Source organism: Macaca thibetana, chromosome 1 (genome assembly GCF_024542745.1).
Source record: "Macaca thibetana thibetana isolate TM-01 chromosome 1, ASM2454274v1, whole genome shotgun sequence".
Lineage (NCBI taxonomy): Eukaryota > Metazoa > Chordata > Mammalia > Primates > Cercopithecidae > Macaca > Macaca thibetana.
In genome coordinates this window covers 138,220,028-138,239,092 of record NC_065578.1, presented here as the reverse complement: position 1 = coordinate 138,239,092, position 19,065 = coordinate 138,220,028, and the positions used below count along the sequence as shown (strand labels likewise).

Below are 19,065 nucleotides of genomic sequence, written 5' to 3'. Positions count from 1 at the left end.
TTGAAAGAGTAGCCTAGACTTCCTTACCTCTAATTCATTCCTCAACCTGGATTCTACCTCTTTCCTTCTATTGGTAAGACTCTTTCAAGGTCACCAGATACCTCCTCGTCGCTAATCTTTATAAAATAATTAATTTGTAAATAAAATAATTTGCATTTCACTGCATCATTCTGCAATATTTTATTATTTGACCACTTATTTCCATTTTTTCCCCCTTGACTTTTAAGGAAATACTCACCTGGCTTTCTTTATACTTGTCTATCTGCTCATTTTCAGTCTCTTTTATGGGTTTTTTACTTCTCTGTGTTGCCTTTAAATGTTATTGTTTCTCAGGTGTTTTAGGGTCTGCCAAAATTAGTGTTTCCTCTTCTCTATGGACTAGACCATACTTTGTTTTTAGTAATAATATATAGTCATGTTCTGCATATGGCATTTTGTTCAATGATGGACTGAATATATGATGATGGTCCCATAAGATAATAATACTGTATTTTCACTGTACCTTTTCAACATTGAGATGTGTTTAGATACACAAATACATAGTATAGTGTTACAGTTGCCAACAGTATTCAGTACAGAAATGTGCTGTACAGATTTGTAGCCTAGGAGTAATAGTTTATTCCATATAGCCTTGGTGTGTACTAGGCTGTACCACCTAGGTTTGCGTAAGTGCACCCTGTGATGTTTGTGTGACAAAATTGCCGAATGATGCATTTTTCAGAATGTATCCCTGTCATTCAGCAATACATGACTGTATTTCTTCCTATTTTACCTAATAAATGCATACTGCAAACAATATTTAGGTATACCTTTAGTTTTCTTCATCCTCTGCCTGAAGATGGGTGTATTTGATTTCTGGAAGGGGCCTGAGCTTCCAGAATTCTGGCCTTCATTGGGCCAGAATGTTTTAATCTGTGGAGTGCCTAGACCTTACAGATAGCTGTGTTTGCAGGCTTATCAAAGCTTTCCCTCCAATAGAGTGAAAAGTAGAAGGAGTACTCTGAGACTTTTGCTCGTTTTCTTAGGAAAGAGGAAAGAAATATAAGGCTAGATAGGGATACAAATGTTGGGTAAAGCAAGGATTTGCCCACGTTAAGGAATTTTGTCATTATGCTTTGAAGATAAGAGCCATGGAAAGGTTTTAAGCAAGGAGTTAATATGAGGATTTCTGTTTTGCAAAGATCACTCTGGCTGTATATTGAAGAACAGATTGACAGAGAACAAGAATCGATACAGGGGGACCATTTAGGAGGCTGTAGATATTCTGAAGGTACAGTTATCAGTTATGGTGATGGGTTGGTGAGAGAGAAGGAGGTGTCAAAGATGATACCTACACCTTGGGCTTGCTTAAAATAACCAATAGTGGTCCCATTCACTAAGACTGGAAGTCCTTAAAAAAAGGTCAGGAGTTTAGAGGAAGGATCATGAGTTCAATTTTGGACATGTTGAATTTGGAGTACCTTTGACACATGCCAGGGATGTCTAGGAGGCAGTTGAATATATGTGTCAGGAGCTCAGAGAAGTTAGGGGTGAGGTGATGTATTTGGGAGTAATCATGTGTGTGGATGTTTAAGCCATAGCCATTGATGAGATTGACCAGGGACAATGTATAAAGTGAGACTAAAACAGGACCAAGGAAATGTAGCAGTTATGAGCCAGGTAAAGGACAGTGGCAAAGAACATGGGATTGGTCAGAGTTAAGCTGAATAGGATGACAAGAAAGAGAGAGTGGGAAGTGTCACAGCACTCAAAGGAAACAATTGTATCCAAAAGGAGAAGTGGTCTAAAGTATCAAATAACACTGGTAAGTAAAATGAGGACTAGAAAATGTCCATTGAATTTACTGACCTCGAGAATATGGGACTCGAGTGCTGTTTTTGTGACGTTCCAAAGCCAGACCAGATTGGATTAAGAAATGGATAGTAAATGAGAAAATAGAGTTAGTGACTATATGCAACTCTTCAGAGAAGTTTAGCTGTGAAGAAAGGCAGAATATAGACTGATAATCTGAGGGAGCTGTGATTTTATTTGAGATAGGAGCTGCTTGGATATGCAAAAGAAAAAAGGAGTAGTTAATAATGTAGGCATGAAGAGACAGGATCTAAACAAAATGTGGAAAGGATTGGTCTTGGATGAGAGGAAAACCAGATACCTTTTTACTAAGTCAGGAGGACAGGAAGGAAAGATGGGTGCACAAGTGGGTTGCTTCATTTGCTTGAAAATGGCAAGTTGAAGGAATTCCCACTGATGCTTTTTTGTTCCCTGGGAAGTAGGCATTGAGATCATTTGGAGGAGAAAGACTGAAAGGTAAAGGTTTAGAGATTTGAGGAGCATGGAGAAAATCTGAAATAGTCATTGAAAAGGAAGAAGAGCAAGTTAGACAATAGGATTTTTGGTTTGCATTCAGGGTCCATTTGTGATTAATTAAAATGAATTTTGGGGGTTACCAATCCACATAGGACCTCTTTCTAATAGCACTGGAATGTGCAAATGTATGCAAAGAACACATAGAGTTGTTTTTTTTTCTTTACTATTATTATACTTTAAGTTCTAGGGTATATGTGCATAACGTGCAGGTTTGTTACATATATATACTTGTGCCATGTTGGTGTGCTGCACCCATCAACTCGTCAGCACCCATCAACTCATCATTTACATCAGGTATAACTCCCAATGCAATCCCTCCCCCCCCCGCCATGATAGGCCCGGATGTATGATGTTCCCCTTCCCGAGTCCAAGTGATCTCATTGTTCAGTTCCCACCTATGAGTGAGAACATGTGGTCTTTGGTTTTCTGTTCTTGCGATGGTTTGCTGAGAATGATGGTTTCTAGCTGCATCCATGTCCCTACAAAGGACACAAACTCATCCTTTTTTATGGCTGCATAGTATTCCATAGTGTATCTGTGCCACATTTTCTTAATCCAGTTCTGTCACTGATGGACATTTGAGTTGATTCCAAGTCTTTGCTATTGTGAATAGTGCTGCAATAAACATACGTGTGCATGTGTCTTTATAGCAGCATGATTTATAATCCTTTGGGTATATCCCCAGTAATGGGATGGCTGGGTCATATGGTACTTCTAGTTCTAGATCCTTGAGGAATTGCCATACTGTTTTCCATAATGGTTGAACTAGTTTACAATCCCAACAGCACTGTTAAAGGGTTCCTATTTCTCCACATCCTCTCCAGCACCTGTTGTTTCCTGACTTTTTAATGATTGCCATTCTAACTGGTGTGAGATGGTATCTCATTGTGGTTTTGATTTGCATTTCTCTGACGGCCAGTGATGATGAGCATTTTTTCATGTGTCTATTGGCTGTATGAATGTCTTCTTTTGAGAAATGTCTGTTCATATCCTTTGCCCACTTTTTGATGGGGTTGTTTGTTTTTTTCTTGTAAATTTGTTTGAGTTCTTTGTAGGTTCTGGATATTAGCCCTTTGTCAGATGAGTAGATTGCAAAAATTTTCTCCCATTCTATAGGTTGCCTGTTCACTCTGATGGTAGTTTCTTTTGCTGTGCAGAAGCTCTTTAGTTTAATGAGATCCCATTTATCAATTTTGGCTTTTGTTGCCGTTGCTTCTGGTGTTTTAGACATGAAGTCCTTGCCTATGCCTATGTCCTGAATGGTATTACCTAAGTTTTCTTCTAGGGTTTTTATGGTATTAGGTCTAACATTTAAGTCTCTAATCCATCTTGAATTAATTTTCGTGTAAGGAGTAAGGAAAGGATCCAGTTTCAGCTTTCTAGTTATGGCTAGCCAATTTTCCCAGCACCATTTATTAAATAGGGAATCCTTTCCCCATTTCTTGTTTTTGTCTCAGGTTTGTCAAAGATCAGATGGCTGTAGATGTGTGGTATTATTTCTGAGGACTGTGTTCTGTTCCATTGGTCTATATCTGTTTTGGTACCAGTACCATGCTGTTTTGGTTACTGTAGCCTTGTAGTATAGTTTGAAGTCAGGTAGCGTGATGCCTCCAGCTTTGTTCTTTTGACTTAGGATTGTCTTGGCAATGTGGGCTCTTTTTTGGTTGCATATGAACTTTAAAGTAGTTTTTTCCAATTCTGTGAAGAAATTCATTGGTAGCTTGATGGGGATGGCATTGAATCTATAAATTACCTTGGGCAGTATGGCCATTTTCACGATATTGATTCTTCCTATCCATGAGCATGGTATGTTCTTCCATTTGTTTGTGTCCTCTTTTATTTCACTGAGCAGTGGTTTGTAGTTCTCCTTGAAGAGGTCCTTTACATCCCTTGTCAGTTGGATTCCTAGGTATTTTATTCTCTTTGAAGCAATTGTGAATGGAAGTTCATTCATGATTTGGCTCTCTGTTTGTCTGTTACTGGTGTATAAGAATGCTTGTGATTTTTGCACATCAATTTTGTATCCTGAGACTTTGCTGAAGTTTCTTATCAGCTTAAGGAGATTTTGGGCTGAGACGATGGGGTTTTCTAAATATACAATCATGTCATCTGCAAACAGGGACAATTTGACTTCTTCTTTTCCTAACTGAATACGCTTTATCTCTTTCTCTTGCCTGATTGCCCTAGCCAGAACTTCCAACACTATGTTGAAGAGGAGTGGTGAGAGAGGGCATCCCTGTCTTGTGCCAGTTTTCAAAGGGAATTTTTCCAGTTTTTGCCCATTCAGTATGATATTGGCTGTGGGTTTGTCAGTTTGTCATAAATAGGTCTTATGATTTTGAGATACATTCCATCAATACCAAATTTATTGAGAGTTTTTAGCATGAAGGGCTGTTGAATTTTGTCGAAGGCCGTTTCTGCATCTATTGAAATAATCATGTGAGTTTTTGTCTTTGGTTCTGTTTATATGCTGGATTACGTTTATTGATTTGTGTATGTTGAACCAGCTTTGCATCGCAGGGATGAAGCCCACTTGATCATGGTGGATAAGCTTTTTGATGTGCTGCTGGATCCGGTTTGCCAGTATTTTATTGAGGATTTTTGCATCGATGTTCATCAGGGATATTGGTCTAAAATTCTCTTTTTTTATTGTGTCTCTGCCAGGCTTTGGTATCAGGATGATATTGGCCTCATAAAATGAGTTAGGGAGGATTCCCTCTTTTTCTATTGATTGGAATAGTTTCAGAAGGAATGGTACCAGCTCCTCCTTGTACCTCCGGTAGAATTCAGCTGTGAATCCATCTAGTCCTGGACTTTTTGGTTGGTAGGCTAGTAATTATTGCCTCAGTTTCAGAGCCTGCTATTGGTCTATTCAGGGATTCAGCTTCTTCCTGGTTTAATCTTGGGAGAGTGTAAGTGTCCATGAAATTATCCATTTCTTCTAGATTTTCTAGTTTATTTGTGTAGAGGTGTTTATAGTATTCTCTGATGGTAGTTTGTATTTCTGTGGGGTCGGTGGTAATATCCCCTTTATCATTTTTTATTGCGTCTATTTGATTCTTCTCTCTTTTCTTCTTTATTGGTCTTGCTAGTGGTCTATCAATTTTGTTGATCTTTTCAAAAAACCAACTCCTGGATTCATTGATTTTTTGGAGGGTTTTTTGTGTCTCTATCTCCTTCAGTTCTACTCTGATCTTAGTTATTTCTTGCCTTCTGCTAGCTTTTGAATGTGTTTGCTCTTGCTTCTCTAGTTCTTTTAATTTTGATGTTAGAGTGTCAATTTTAGATCTTTCCAGCTTTCTCTTGTGAGCATTTAGTGCTATAAATTTCCCTCTACACACTGCTTTAAACATGTCCCAGAGATTCTGGTATGTTGTATCTTTGTTCTCATTGGTTTCAAAGAACATCTTTATTTCTACCTTCATTTCGTTATGTACCCAGTAGTCATTCAGGAGCAGGTTATTCAGTTTCCATGTAGTTGAGCAGTTTTGATTGAGTTTCTTAGTCTTGAGTTCTAGTTTGATTGCACTGTCGTCTGAAAGACAGTTTGTTATAATTTCTGTTCTTGTCCATTTGCTGAGGAGTGCTTTACTTCCAATTATGTGGTCAATTTTGGAATAAGTGCGATGTGGTGCTGAGAAGAATGTATATTCTGTTGATTTGGGGTGGAGAGTTCTATAGATGTCTATTAGGTTCTCCATTTGCTTGGTAGATCTTCCTCCATCCCTTTATTTTGAGCCTATGTGTGTCTCTGCATGTGAGATGGGTCTCCTGAATACAGCAGACTGATGGGTCTTGACTCTTTATCCAGTTTGCCAGTCTGTGTCTTTTAATTGGAGCATTTAGTCCATTTACACTTAGGGTTAATATTGTTATGTGTGAACTTGATCCTGCCATTACGATATTAACTGGTTATTTTGCTCGTTAGTTGATGCAGTTTCTTCCTAGCATCGATGGTCTTTACATTTTGGCATGTTTTTGCAATGGCTGGTACCGGTTGTTCCTTGCCATGTTTAGTGCTTCCTTCAGGGTCTCTTGTAAGGCAGGCCTGGTGGTGACAAAATCTCTAAGCATTTGCTTATCTGTAAAGTATCTTATTTCTCCTTCACTTATGAAACTTAGTTTGGCTGGATATGAAATTCTGGGTTGAAAATTCTTTTCTTTAAGAATGTTGAATATTGGCCCCCACTCTCTTCTGGCTTGTAGAGTTTCTGCCGAGAGATCTGCTGTTAGTCTGGTGGGCTTCCCTTTGTGGGTAACCCGACCTTTCTCTCTGGCTGCCCTTAACATTTTTTCCTTCATTTCAACTTTGGTGAATCTGGCAATTATGTGTCTTGGAGTTGCTCTTCTCGAGGAGTATCTTTGTGGCATTCTCTGTATTTCCTGAATTTGAATGTTGGCCTGCCCTACTAGGTTGGGGAAGTTCTCCTGGATGATATCCTGAAGAGTGTTTTCCAACTTGGTTCCATTTTCCCCCTCACTTTCAGCCACCCCAATCAGACGTAGATTTTATCTTTTTACATAATCCCATACTTCTTGAAGGCTTTGTTCATTTCTTTTTCTTCTTTTTTCTTTAGATTTCTCTTCTTGCTTCATTTCATTCGTTTGATCCTCAATTGCTGATACTCTTTCTTCAGTTGATCAAGTTGGTTACTGAAGCTTGTGCATTTGTCATTTATTTCTCGTGTCATGGTTTCATCTCTGTCAGTTCGTTTATGGCCTTCTCTGCATTAATTATTCTAGTTATCAATTCTTCCACTCTTTTTTCAAGATTTTTAGTTTCTTTGCGCTGGATACGTAATTCCTCCTTTAGCTCTGAGAAGTTTGATGGTCTGAAGCCTTCTTCTCTCATCTTGTCAAAGTAATTGTCCGTCCAGCTTTGATCCGTTGCTGGCGATGAGCTGCGTTCCTTTGCAGGGGGAGATGCGCTCTTATTTTTTGAATTTCCAGCTTTTCTGCCCTGCTTTTTCCCCATCTTTGTGGTTTTATCTGCCTCTGGTCTTTGATGATGGTGACATACTGATGGGGTTTTGGTGTGGGTATCCTTACTGTTTGTTAGTTTTCCTTCTAACAGTCAGGACCCTCAGCTCTAGGTCTGTTGGAGATTGCTTGAGGTCCACTCCAGACCCTGTTTGCCTGGGTATCAGCAGCAGAGGCTGCAGAAGATAGAATATTGCTGAACAGCGAGTGTACCTGTCTGATTCTTGCTTTGGAAGCTTCCTCTCAGGGGTGTACTCCACCGTGTGAGGTGTGGGGTGTCGGTCTGCCCCTAGTGGGGGATGTCTCCCAGTTAGGCTACTCAGGGGTCAGGGACCCACTTGAGCAGGCAGTCTGTCTGTTCTCAGATCTCAGCCTCTGTGTTGGGAGATCCACTGCTCTCTTCAAAGCTGTCAGACAGAGTTGTTTGCATCTGCAGAGGTTTCTGCTGGTTTTGTTGTTGTTGTTGTTGTTTAGCTGTACCCTGTCCCCAGAGGTGTAGTCTACAGAGACAGGCAGGCCTCCTTGAGCTGCTGTGAGCTCCACCCAGTTCGAGCTTCCCAGGGGCTTTGTTTACCTACTTAAGCCTCAGCAATGGCGGGCGCCCCTCCCCCAGTCTCGCTGCTGCCTTGCAGTTAGATGGCAGACTGCTGTACTGGCAATGAGGGAGGCTCCCTGGGCCTGGGACCCTCTCAGCCAGGTGTGGGATACAATCTCCTGATGTGCCCGTTTGCTAAGACCTTGGTAAAGCGCAGTATTGGGGTGGGAGTTACCCGATTTTCCAGGTGTTGTGTGTTTCAGTTCCCCTGGCTAGGAAAAGGGATTCCCTTCCCCCTTGTGCTTCCCAGGTGAGGCGATGCCTCGCCCTGCTTCAGCTCTCGCTGGTCGGGCTGTAGCAGCTGACCAGCACTGATTGTCCGGCAATCCCTAGTGAGATGAACCCAGTACCTCAGTTGAAAATGCAGAAATCACCTGTCTTCTGTGTTGCTCATGCTGGGAGCTGGAGACTGGAGCTGTTCCTATTCGGCCATCTTGCTCCGCCCCGTAGAGTTGGTTTTATCCAGGGTCAGTGTTTTGCCATACAGGTGAGGCCAACAGATAGAGGGAGTTTTAGGATATTGGCAAGAGTGCTGCGGAAAGACGTAATCTAAGCTGGATAAAGAGAAAGATGAAATAAAATAGAGGGATGATGGATTGTAAGAAAGCAATAGAGCAGTGGACTGGAGTTCCTGATGAGCTTAAAGAATGGTCATGTTGGGAGAATTAAACAAGCTGAGAGGATGGAGGGCAAGTGATGACAAGCACTATTATGTAATTGGGAATGTGGTTGGTTGATGTAGAGTTAGTGATGGGAGGACATCCAGAAAAGAGGGGAGGAGAGCACAGCTTTAGACAGGTCTTAATTCATGAACACTGAAGTCATCCACGTGATGGCAGATTTAGTATGGTGAAAGTTGGCTCTCCCTTTAGCCAGAGTTCCAGATTGAGTGACCAGGCAATTGGTACTTATCAATAAAGAGTGGAAGAATATAGTGTAATCAAAAAGCATGAGCTTCAAAGGAATAGATTTTTATGTTATTTATTAAAGAAAGAGGGCAAGTTGTAATGATTTGGAAGTGGTGAATGGAGAGTGAGGAGTGTTAAAACAAGCTCACTTTCCAATCTTGAGGTAAATGGAGTGTGGGAATATACAGCCACTAACCAGAGGGTTGCATGTCAGTAGTGCCATAGGGAATAACTAGATTTCAACTAAGGTAGAGAGGAATAGAGTTTAAAGATAGAAGAAAGTTTTCACAACTACCTCACAAATCTTTCCACTAATGCCACATTTTTTTTTCATTGTGATCTCCTGAACAATTCTCTTGTTTTCTTATCTTTCTCTCATCCCCAGCTACCCTTCTCCTCACTACTCCACAATTGAAAGCCTTACCACCATTCAACATTTGGTCTTTGGAACAGGAGAGGTCTGTGGTTTCCTCTGATTATACAAGTGGGAAATTGTCTCTCTCTCCTCTGAATTAGGACTATTTGTTGAAATAAAACTTATTATTTATTTCATTTGTACCCCTTTGTTTTGTTTGTAATTATCCTGTCTTTTGCCTTCCTAAATTGTAGCACAGTGCCTTGCACTACAGAAGTATTTGTTAAATGAATGAGAACAAGACAATGTATTTCTTTCTTCAAAGCTCTGTTTTTACTATTTTCCCCATTCTTCTATGTGTTAAGTCTACCAATTAGGCAAGCCATAGACAAAATAAGAAATAGACCTTTTGTTACTTTTCTATATTTATATCTAAATATTTTCTCTGCTCAGTTATCAAATTACAGTTAATAAAAAGGGTCATTTCTGTATTTATTTCATGTGAGGATTCACACTTTAAAGATTTAGTATAATATTCAAAAATCACAATTACTTTTGTATCAACCTAATAATAAAGTTAACTAACATTTACCTTAGTAAGCACTTACTGTGTGCTTTAAATATATTAACTAATTTAATTCTTGTAACAACCTATGAGGTTCTTACTATGACAATTCTCATTTCAAAGGTGAGGAAAGCAAGGCAGATAGGTAACTTACAAAGTAAATCACATGACTATGAGTGTTAAAGCTTGTATATGAGCTTGGAACCCAGGCAGCCTGTGCTCTTAACTACTATGCTATACTGTCTTATATAATCATTAACTGTATTGCTGGGTATGTGGAATTACTATGGTATTATTTATATCTCACACTAGTTATTCAGTTAATAATGGTTTTATTTTCATATTACCTTAAAGAAAATATAACTCAACAACATATGGTTTCTCCAGAACCAGCTTCGCTTAGGGAGAAAGGGAAGTCATGGAGAAAAAAGGATCAAACTCATGCTTGTCCAAAAGTTAGGAAAGCGAGGCCTGTGTCATATGATAGAACAGGTATGTGGTGTCATTGAACCAGATTGCTTAGAAATCACTATACTTTTTCAAATTATTCTGTGGTTTGTTTGCTTATATTGGACACTGACTTTAGAAAAAACAGTATTACCGAATTTTATGTGTTTGGTTGCTTAAAGGATTATTAAAATGCTTTTTAAGTTCTTTTTGAAAATCTAAAATATTACATTGAATAATTGACAGAGATTGTTTAATCACTGTTCTTAATTAAGAACAATCTCTGAAGGCTATGATTTTAGAACTATAATATAAACTGTATAGTGTTTTACATATAACTGTAGTAAAATTTGATGATTTCATTTTATTTAACAATTTTATACCTTTGTCTGATAGTTTAAATCTCCAAATAAATAGTTTATTTAAATAGATTTTCTTCCACTAACATCTTCTAGTTTGTGTTTTCTCTATGCCTGAAATTCTTCTTAGTATTAATATTTTAAATTTTATAAGAGAAAGAAAACTTTTCTATTTTCATTGAAACACCATGATACAGAGGTGGATTTATCATAAAGCTATTGAAGCCTAAGCTTCAGGGCCCCTGACTCACACAGGCTTCGCCCTTTCTTTAAATAAATATCCTCAAAATTATAAGTACCTCATACAGCACAAAACTTGCACAGACGTGGTGTTGTTCATGCCCTCGTATAATTCTCTCCCCTTAAATGTGGAAAGGACCTGTGAATGCTTCTAACTAATAGGTGCTGGGCTGTCAATGCTGTGATTATATTACATTATCCAAGACTCCACCTTGCTGGTGGACTTGTTCTAGAGTCTCTCCCCTTTGCTGGCTTTGAAGAAGCAAGCTACTATGACTCAAATCACAAGGAAACGAGTTCTTACAACCTCAGGGAGCTTGGAAGCAGATCTTTTCCCAATAGAGCCTCCAAATGAGAATCCATTACCAACCAACACCATGATTACAGCCTTTGAGACTTTAAGCAGAGGATGCAGTTAAGCTGTATCTAGACTCCTGACCCACAGAAACTGTGAGATAGTAAATACATGTTGTTTGAAGCCACTAAATTTGCAGTAATTTGTTATGCATTGTTTTAGTCCATTCTCACACTGCTATGCAGAAATACCTGAGACAGGGTATTTTATAAAGGGAAGGGGTTTAATTCACTCACAGTTCTGCATTCCTGGGGAGGCCTCAGAAAACTTATAATCATAGTGGAAGGTAAAGGAGAAGCAGGCACCTTTTTCATAGTGTGGCAGGATGGAGTGAGTGCAAACAGGGGAAATGCCACATGCTTATAAAACAATCAGATCTCATGAAACTCACTCATTATCATGAGAACAACATGGGGGAAACCACCCCCATGATCCACTTACTCCACCTGGTCCCACGCTTGACACATGGGGATTATGGGGATTACAATTCAAGGTGAGAGATTTGGGTGAGGACACAGAGCCACACCATATCATGCATCCAGGAAACTGATACAGTGGCTTTATTGCAACAAATGTTGCTGTACATTAAGAATTCTTAGTATTTAGTTGCATTGTCCTTTAGTGTTTTGAAACTGGTATCTAGTGTAAGAAAGGCCAGTAATTTAGGTTTAATGGTTGCCAGATAAATAAAATTCTAATTCTTTACTGATTGCATTTCTTTAATTTGCTTCCCTCATTTAGCTTCTATAAATTCATGAATACGTAAACTGGTAAAGACCTAAGTAGCATTTTGTTTAGATTTTAAAACAATTATTAAACATTTCAAATATACAATATAGAGAAAATAATTTAGTATTCATGTACTCATTACCAGGGTTTAACAACATTTAGTCATTTTTTTAAAAAAGGAAGTTGTAGACAGAATTCTAATATGCCCTCCAGTATTCCTACCCTCTGGTGTACATGCTTTGTGTAATTGCTTACTCCTAAGTGGAAATAGAACCTGTGAATAAGATAGACTGTCACTCCCATGCTTTTATATTATTTATATGGCAAAGGGATTTTCAGATGTATTTAAGACCCTTAATCAGTTGACTTTAAATTTATCAAAGGAGACTATTAGAGGCAAGCCTGACCTAATCAGATAAACCCTTAAGAGACCGCAAGTAGTAGCAGAGGCCCTGCCACTGCCTTTGAAGGAGCAAACTGCCGTGTTGTAGAGAGGGCCACATGGCAAGAACCCTAAAGTTCGCTGAGAACTGTACCCAGCCAACTACCAAGAAAATGGGGACCTCAGTAATACAGCCATAAGGAAACGAATTCCACCTCAAACCTGAGGAGCTTAGAGGCAAGTCTTTCGCTAGCCCAGCCTCCAGATAAGGGCATGGTCAGCTGACACTTTGGTTTCAGTCCTGTAAGACCTGAGCAGAGGACCCAGCCAAAATTTGCCAGACTCCTGACCTTGTTTCTTTTTAGTAAGCATTCTTGATTCTGTCATGAACTAACCTAACTCTTTTTTAGAAAGATGTTTTCTTTCCAGCTTTTTGAAAGTTATGCCTTCCTTATATTTTACTATTTATTCTAAAAAAGGGTTCTTTATTTGCTGAAATTGCCTCCATTTTTGAACAGTCTTTGTCAGATCTGTTGAATCTGCCAAATCACACTCAAAAATGAAAGTGCTAATTTATGATACTTTCATGATATTACACAAGGGGAATACCCTTGCCAATAGCTGATATTTTCCAATTTTAAATTTTTTGCCAGTCTGAGTGAGATATGTGTTTTAATTTTTATTTTATTTGCAATTCCCTGATTACTAATGAGGTTGAATACTTTTCCATATGTTTATGGGCCGTTTATCTTTTCCTGTAAATTTTTTGTTCATCTTTTTATCAAAATGTTTATTTTTTAATCGTTAAGAATTCTTGAGATATTTGGTATAGTAATCTCTAGCCTGTTATATAGGTTATAAACATCTTTTTAAAATGTGTTAATTACATTTTAACTTTGTGTATGGTGGTTTTTCTTGTATATAAGTTGCTAAGTTTGAGCAAGTCAAATGTATCATTGTTTTCCTTTTAACATGCTTTGATTCTTTTTCAAGAAGCCTTCACTACCCCAGTTTTATAAACATATTCTGCCATATTTTCTTCTAGTATTTCTATAATTTGTTTTTCCACATTTACAGCTCTAATCCATCTATAATTTATGCTTGCATATAACTGCATATTTATTTCAAATGGCTAACCACTTTTGCATTATGATTTATTGAATAGTTAATCGTTCTTCTGTTGATTTGAATTATCTTTTTCACTTATTAGATTGGCTTGTATACGTAGTTATATTTCAAAACTCTAATTTGTTCTACTTCTTTGCTTTTCTATGTCAATATCACACTATTTTGATTTCTAGAAGGTATATATTTTTATATCTGGGTCTATAATGTTACTTATCCTCTTGTCAGACATACACAGTTGTACCATATCCTTAATACTAATTTTCAATACCTCACCTAGGGCACAAAATGTAAAGAGGACTCACTCTTAGAGTCATGCAAGTGCCTCATCCTAGTTATCATACTGTCTTATACAAGAGCTCAAGTCTCATTTAATCCTTAGAAAAGAAGTTGTTTTAGTCCAATGTTGTTTGTAATTTCTAGAGGGCCAGAAATATAACTTCTTAGCATGGCTTTCTGTATGCTTCTCTTTCCAAGATTTGTTCTATCAAGAAAATAAGTTTAAGGGCCAACAGGACAACCTGTATAGCATAGTGAATAAAAGCCAAGAAAAGAGACTCTTTCAAGAACGAGAGGATTGTCAACTGTTGGCTAAGAGATTGAGAGATGATCTGAAAGGTGTCTGTGGGATGAGTATCCTTAGGAAAAATATTTCCATCCCACCCTGTCATCCCTGCTTTTCTGATCCAACTGCCCCTCCCCCAGCTTAGGCATTTATTAAGAAAAGCCTTATAACCAGTTCCTGTTCCTAGTCTCTTCTCTTATTACTACCTGTGTAATTATGAATTAGGTCTTTCGTGACGTCTTTCTTAAATTGATAAATATTATTCCCTCTTTCCAACTTCTGTTAAAACTGGATTTTAAGCTATATTTTCTCCTCTAATAATATAATCGTTTAAGTTACCATTTAGATTTTTTTCTCTATATAGAAATATTTGGAATATTTTGCATTATCCTTAAGTGATGCCCACATTTGCACTTATATTGGATTTTTAAATTGTTCTATACCAGAACCAAAAGATGATGATGTGATAAGAAATATTATTAGGCTACGAGAAAAGCTTGGTTGGCAAACTGTATTACCGCAGCACAGTTTGAAATATGGAAGTTCCAAAATTGCAGTTCAGAAGATTACTTTAAAGGTATTGTTCTATTTTATTTAATTTTGATCTTTAAAAATCAATGTTGAAATTATATTTTTATTTTTATTTCCTTTCAGATATTATGTCAAAGTCAAACATTACATTAATATCAAGTTACAATTATTTCATGGTAAATGCAAAAGTATTTGACATCATTTCATTTTACTTATTTAAGAAATGGAGAATAGATCAAGCATATAAACTTTAAGTCTATGACACATCAAAATGTATGTGTTTGTCCCCTCTTATCACTTTCTTTGAGTGAGTCCCCAGGAAAGGTGTATCATCTGCCTGAAACTTGAATCTACTGTTTGGTTTCTGGATATCACTTTTTCTGTGATTTAAGAAGAAATTGTTAGGTAATGTAACATTCTATTCTTCTCACACTCTAACTCCCTGGTACTTGATTTTCTATCTCATCTGGTCTGTGTTTCCTTATGCTATTCATTTTTTTCTTACCCATTAGCCTCTGTCTTCAGAGAAATTTTAGCTTGTCCAAGGTCACATGACCAGAGGGTAGAAGCTGTGGTAAGAACTAAGGTTTGTGTCCTGAGACCTCATTTATTACAGGTGCTCTAAGATTGAACAGGATCATCTCTCCCTACTGTTAGAAAGGGGACTCTCAAAATGTGGTCCCCAGACAAGCAACACTGGAATCACCTTAGAACTTACTAGACATACATATTCTTATCTGCACCCTAGACCCACTGAATCAGAAACCTTTGGAGGCAGAGCCTTGCAATCTGTATTTTATTCAGTTCTCCACGATTCTAATACACAATTAAGAACCACTGCTCCCAACCAAGGATCAGCAGATTTTTTTCTGAAGAGGACCAGGTAATAAATACTTTAGATTTTGCAACTACTCAACTCTGTCACTGTAGTACCAAAGCATTGATAGATAATACATACATAAATGGATGTGACTGTGTTCCAATAAAACTTTATTTACAAAAACAGGCACCTTGCCCTGCTCTACACTGTTACCATGAAGATAAATCATCTTTTGATCATTTTTCAGAGGCAACAATGTGAAGGAAAGTACATGTATAATTGAATCAGATTTACCTAGTTTTGAACCTGTACACTCACCATGTTATCAAGTTCCTAACCTCTTGAGCTTTAGTTATTTGACCTTGAAATGGAGATAATAATAGTTACCATGGAGGACTGTGAAAATTAAATATATGCCATGGTGCCTGGCAGGTGGTGGGCACAGTAGTTTAAAAACAAAACAAAACCATAGCTGTACATGGGTTCCTTGGACTCTCAAATAAAGTGAATTTCATTTGTGTGTGAAGAAAGGATTGAGAATATGATTAAACACTTGTTTTTAAATGAAAAAATAATTTAATTGGAACATATTTTTATGCTTTTATGATTTGATTTTTTAATTATATATATGATCCATTTGGAAGATTTGTATCTATCTTGTTTCTTAGTAATGTTTTGAAACCTAATTTAGAACATAAATGACTCAAAAAAACAAATAACAATTAAAAAGGTCATACATTATACAAGTCATCATTTAGAGCTCATTTATTTCCTGTTATTTGCAGTTTTTAAACTTGTTTTTGAGGGTTTAATATTGATTATATTAGAAGCTGAAGTAAGAAAGTGAAACAGCTAAAATAATTGAGAAGAAACAAGTAATCTTCAAGGAAGACAGAATTTTAAAAAGTGTAAAACTGGATCCAAAATTTAAAACTACAATGATTGGAAACCGTTTAGTTACACAATTAAATAGCTTCTGAGGACATCACTAAATACTAAATGCTTTTTTATGGTAAAATTTATCCAGAAAAGACTAAAGTTTTCTTATGATTTTAGAATTTTTTATCCATAAAAGTTAAAAGTTTCAGGAAACTTTTATTTTAAAGCTAAAATAAATACATTTTACTTAAAATTTTCCTTAATGTGTAATGGCTGATTTTTCAATGCCAAGTATGGGAGAGGCATTATAATTTATTGCAATAGCTTAGAATATGGGTTTAGAGTCAGACTTGGATTCACATCCCTAGTTCACCATTTCCTGAATTTGTGACTTTTCTCAAATTATCTAACTTATCAAAATATTCATTTTTTTAAATTTGAAAAACAGGGTCTTTCTCTGTCACCTAGGCTGAAGCCACAATGGTGTGAGTAAAGCTCCCTGCAGCTTCAAACTCTTGGGCTCAAGTGATCTCACCTCAGCCTCCTGAGTAGCTGGGATTACAGACGTGAGCCACCTCACTCAGTTCCCTCAAAGTATTAATTTCTGCAATTGTTTAGTGAGATTAAAAATATCAAGCCTTAGTTTCTTTAAATTTGAGAGGTGAATGTTAATAGATTAAACTCTTATGGTTGTAAAGATAATGTATATGAAAGAGTTATTACTCATTATTTATTACTTAACAAATAATAGCTATTTTTATCTTATACTAAACCGCCATCATTATCAAAATAAATGACAATTTAATGTGCCCAAAGATTTCTGGTGTTGGCAGACAAATACTGGAAGATGGCATATTATGTAAAAGGTATGTCGTCGAGTTCTTTGGATTAGTAAGCATGTATTATTAAGTGTATAGATATTTTTTTCTGAATTAAGGATCCTTTTTTAAGGATGAAAATTAAATATGTTAAATCTTTCATAAGATTGGTCTTTGTTGAACATTGTTTAGGCACAATTTGATGTTAGCTTTCTCCAAATATAGTATTCTTATTTTTAATCTGTGTTTAAATTGTTTCAATTTAGTGGATAATCAGTTCAGCCATTGTATTAATTTTGTTAATTTAGTCAAATTAATTAAATTTCTTTATTTTTATTTTTTTAAATCTCAGAAACCTTTGGAAGATGATGGAGAATTTGTATATTGCCTTCCTCGGAAAAGTCCTAAAGCCCTTTACAATCCGTATGATCTTCAGGTAGTATCGGCTCATACCGCTAAACATTGCAAAGAATTTTGGGTTATTACTGCTTCATTTATCTCAAAGGTAATGTTTAATGGATGTTTTAAGCTTTCGGAATTACAATACAAAAATATTATCCAATGTAGAATTTAATTGCATACATTTATCTTTCTGTTTCAGAGATACTTGGTCATTTGTGGAGCAGTTTGTATATAAGAATCTGCTTGGGAGAATGTTATTTAATAGTGAAGTTTTTCCTTTTGTGTAGAGATTTAGGTTTGGAGATTCAACTTTAATAAATTTTTTCATCTATCAAATACTTTGTTAATACTTGGAGTAAATTTTTAAAGGAAGAACTACAAAACAAGCATTTGCTAACATAATGGGAACTATAATATAATAATAAAGAAAAGAATATTCTTTATTGGCACATTTGTCAGAAACTTTATTGCCAGATGTAGAAATCCCCCTTTTACACTCTTATATAGCATTTTGATATTTATCACAAGTTGAAAATATACAATTACTTGTTTTAATGATTTGTTTAATGTCTGTCTGCCTTTTTCTGCCCTCCCAGCCTCCCAACTAAAATGAACTTTATGCATGGGCAAGACCACATCTTTGTATGAGGTAGATCTGTATGTGCAGATACAGAAATACCTCTAATAGTATCAAGTGAGAATGGAGGAAAAACTTCTATATATATATGAATATACACATAGATACATATGTGCTGATAAAAATATGCATACTTTTATCTCTGGAATAAAATTTTTTTTTAAAATGGTGACATTCAGATAGGGGAGGGCCACTCATGGGAAGAGAGAGAACTCCTTGATGAAGGGCATGTAGTTTTTGAATGTCAATATAGGATATGTGGGTAGTGAGATTATAAACCACTTTGGACTACCGCATCTCTGTAGCTAAAATTAAGTTCATAAATACTACTTTTATAGAAAATGTAAAAATTGTGAGACTCAAATTTGAACAGCTATTTGTGAAAAGTATCTCAGGGTGAGGAGGAAGTTTCTCTCTGTCAGAGCACAAGAAATAGTGTTAGAAAATAGCAAGTGGCACAAGTATACATATGTAACAAACCTGCACGTTATGCACATGTACCCTAGAACTTAAAGTATAATAATAATAATAAATAAATAAATAAAAATAAAAAAATAAAAAAAAGAATACAAAAAAAAAGAAAATAGCAAGTGTAGAAGCAGTGTGTTGAGGGAAATCAAATTTGGGTATAGATAAAATAGCTGAGGATTCATACATGGAAAAAACTTAGTTATAAAGTCAAGAAGTTATCAGCCAAATACAGGCTTTCTTAATTTCTTGAAAATGATACATATTTTTAAAATAAATAAAATAATGCTTTTGTGCCTTATTTTGTAGGTCACTAATATCGTTGATAGTATAGAGGAAGTAGAACTCATACCTACTTTGGAATGGCTATCAGAAAGAAGACATTACTATTTATTACGTCAATTCAAGATATTTTCTGATTTCCGGTGAGGTGAAAAAAAATGAAACCAGTTCTTTGTAGTTTGATCCTGTTGAAGGAGCAGTTGCCCGATTGACATCTGGGTTCTACTACAGTAATACCAGTAGAAAATAGTACTAA

The 19,065-nt window shown here is 36.5% G+C and overlaps 1 protein-coding gene across 15 annotated transcripts in view; it reads left to right on the top strand.

Moving 5' to 3' along the window:
* The window catches only part of DNAH14 (dynein axonemal heavy chain 14), a 506,458-nt gene that overhangs the window by 23,993 nt on the left and 463,400 nt on the right, over positions 1–19,065 (top strand). For 14 of the 15 annotated variants that reach the window (XM_050760224.1, XM_050760215.1, XM_050760305.1 and 11 more), the window contains exons 4-7: positions 10,125–10,262; positions 14,419–14,549; positions 17,373–17,525; positions 18,837–18,952. In XM_050760224.1, coding sequence (XP_050616181.1) covers positions 10,125–10,262; positions 14,419–14,549; positions 17,373–17,525; positions 18,837–18,952 — 538 coding nt within the window. The remainder of the gene's footprint in view (positions 1–10,124; positions 10,263–14,418; positions 14,550–17,372; positions 17,526–18,836; positions 18,953–19,065) is intronic. The other variant, XM_050760187.1, reaches the window with a different exon arrangement.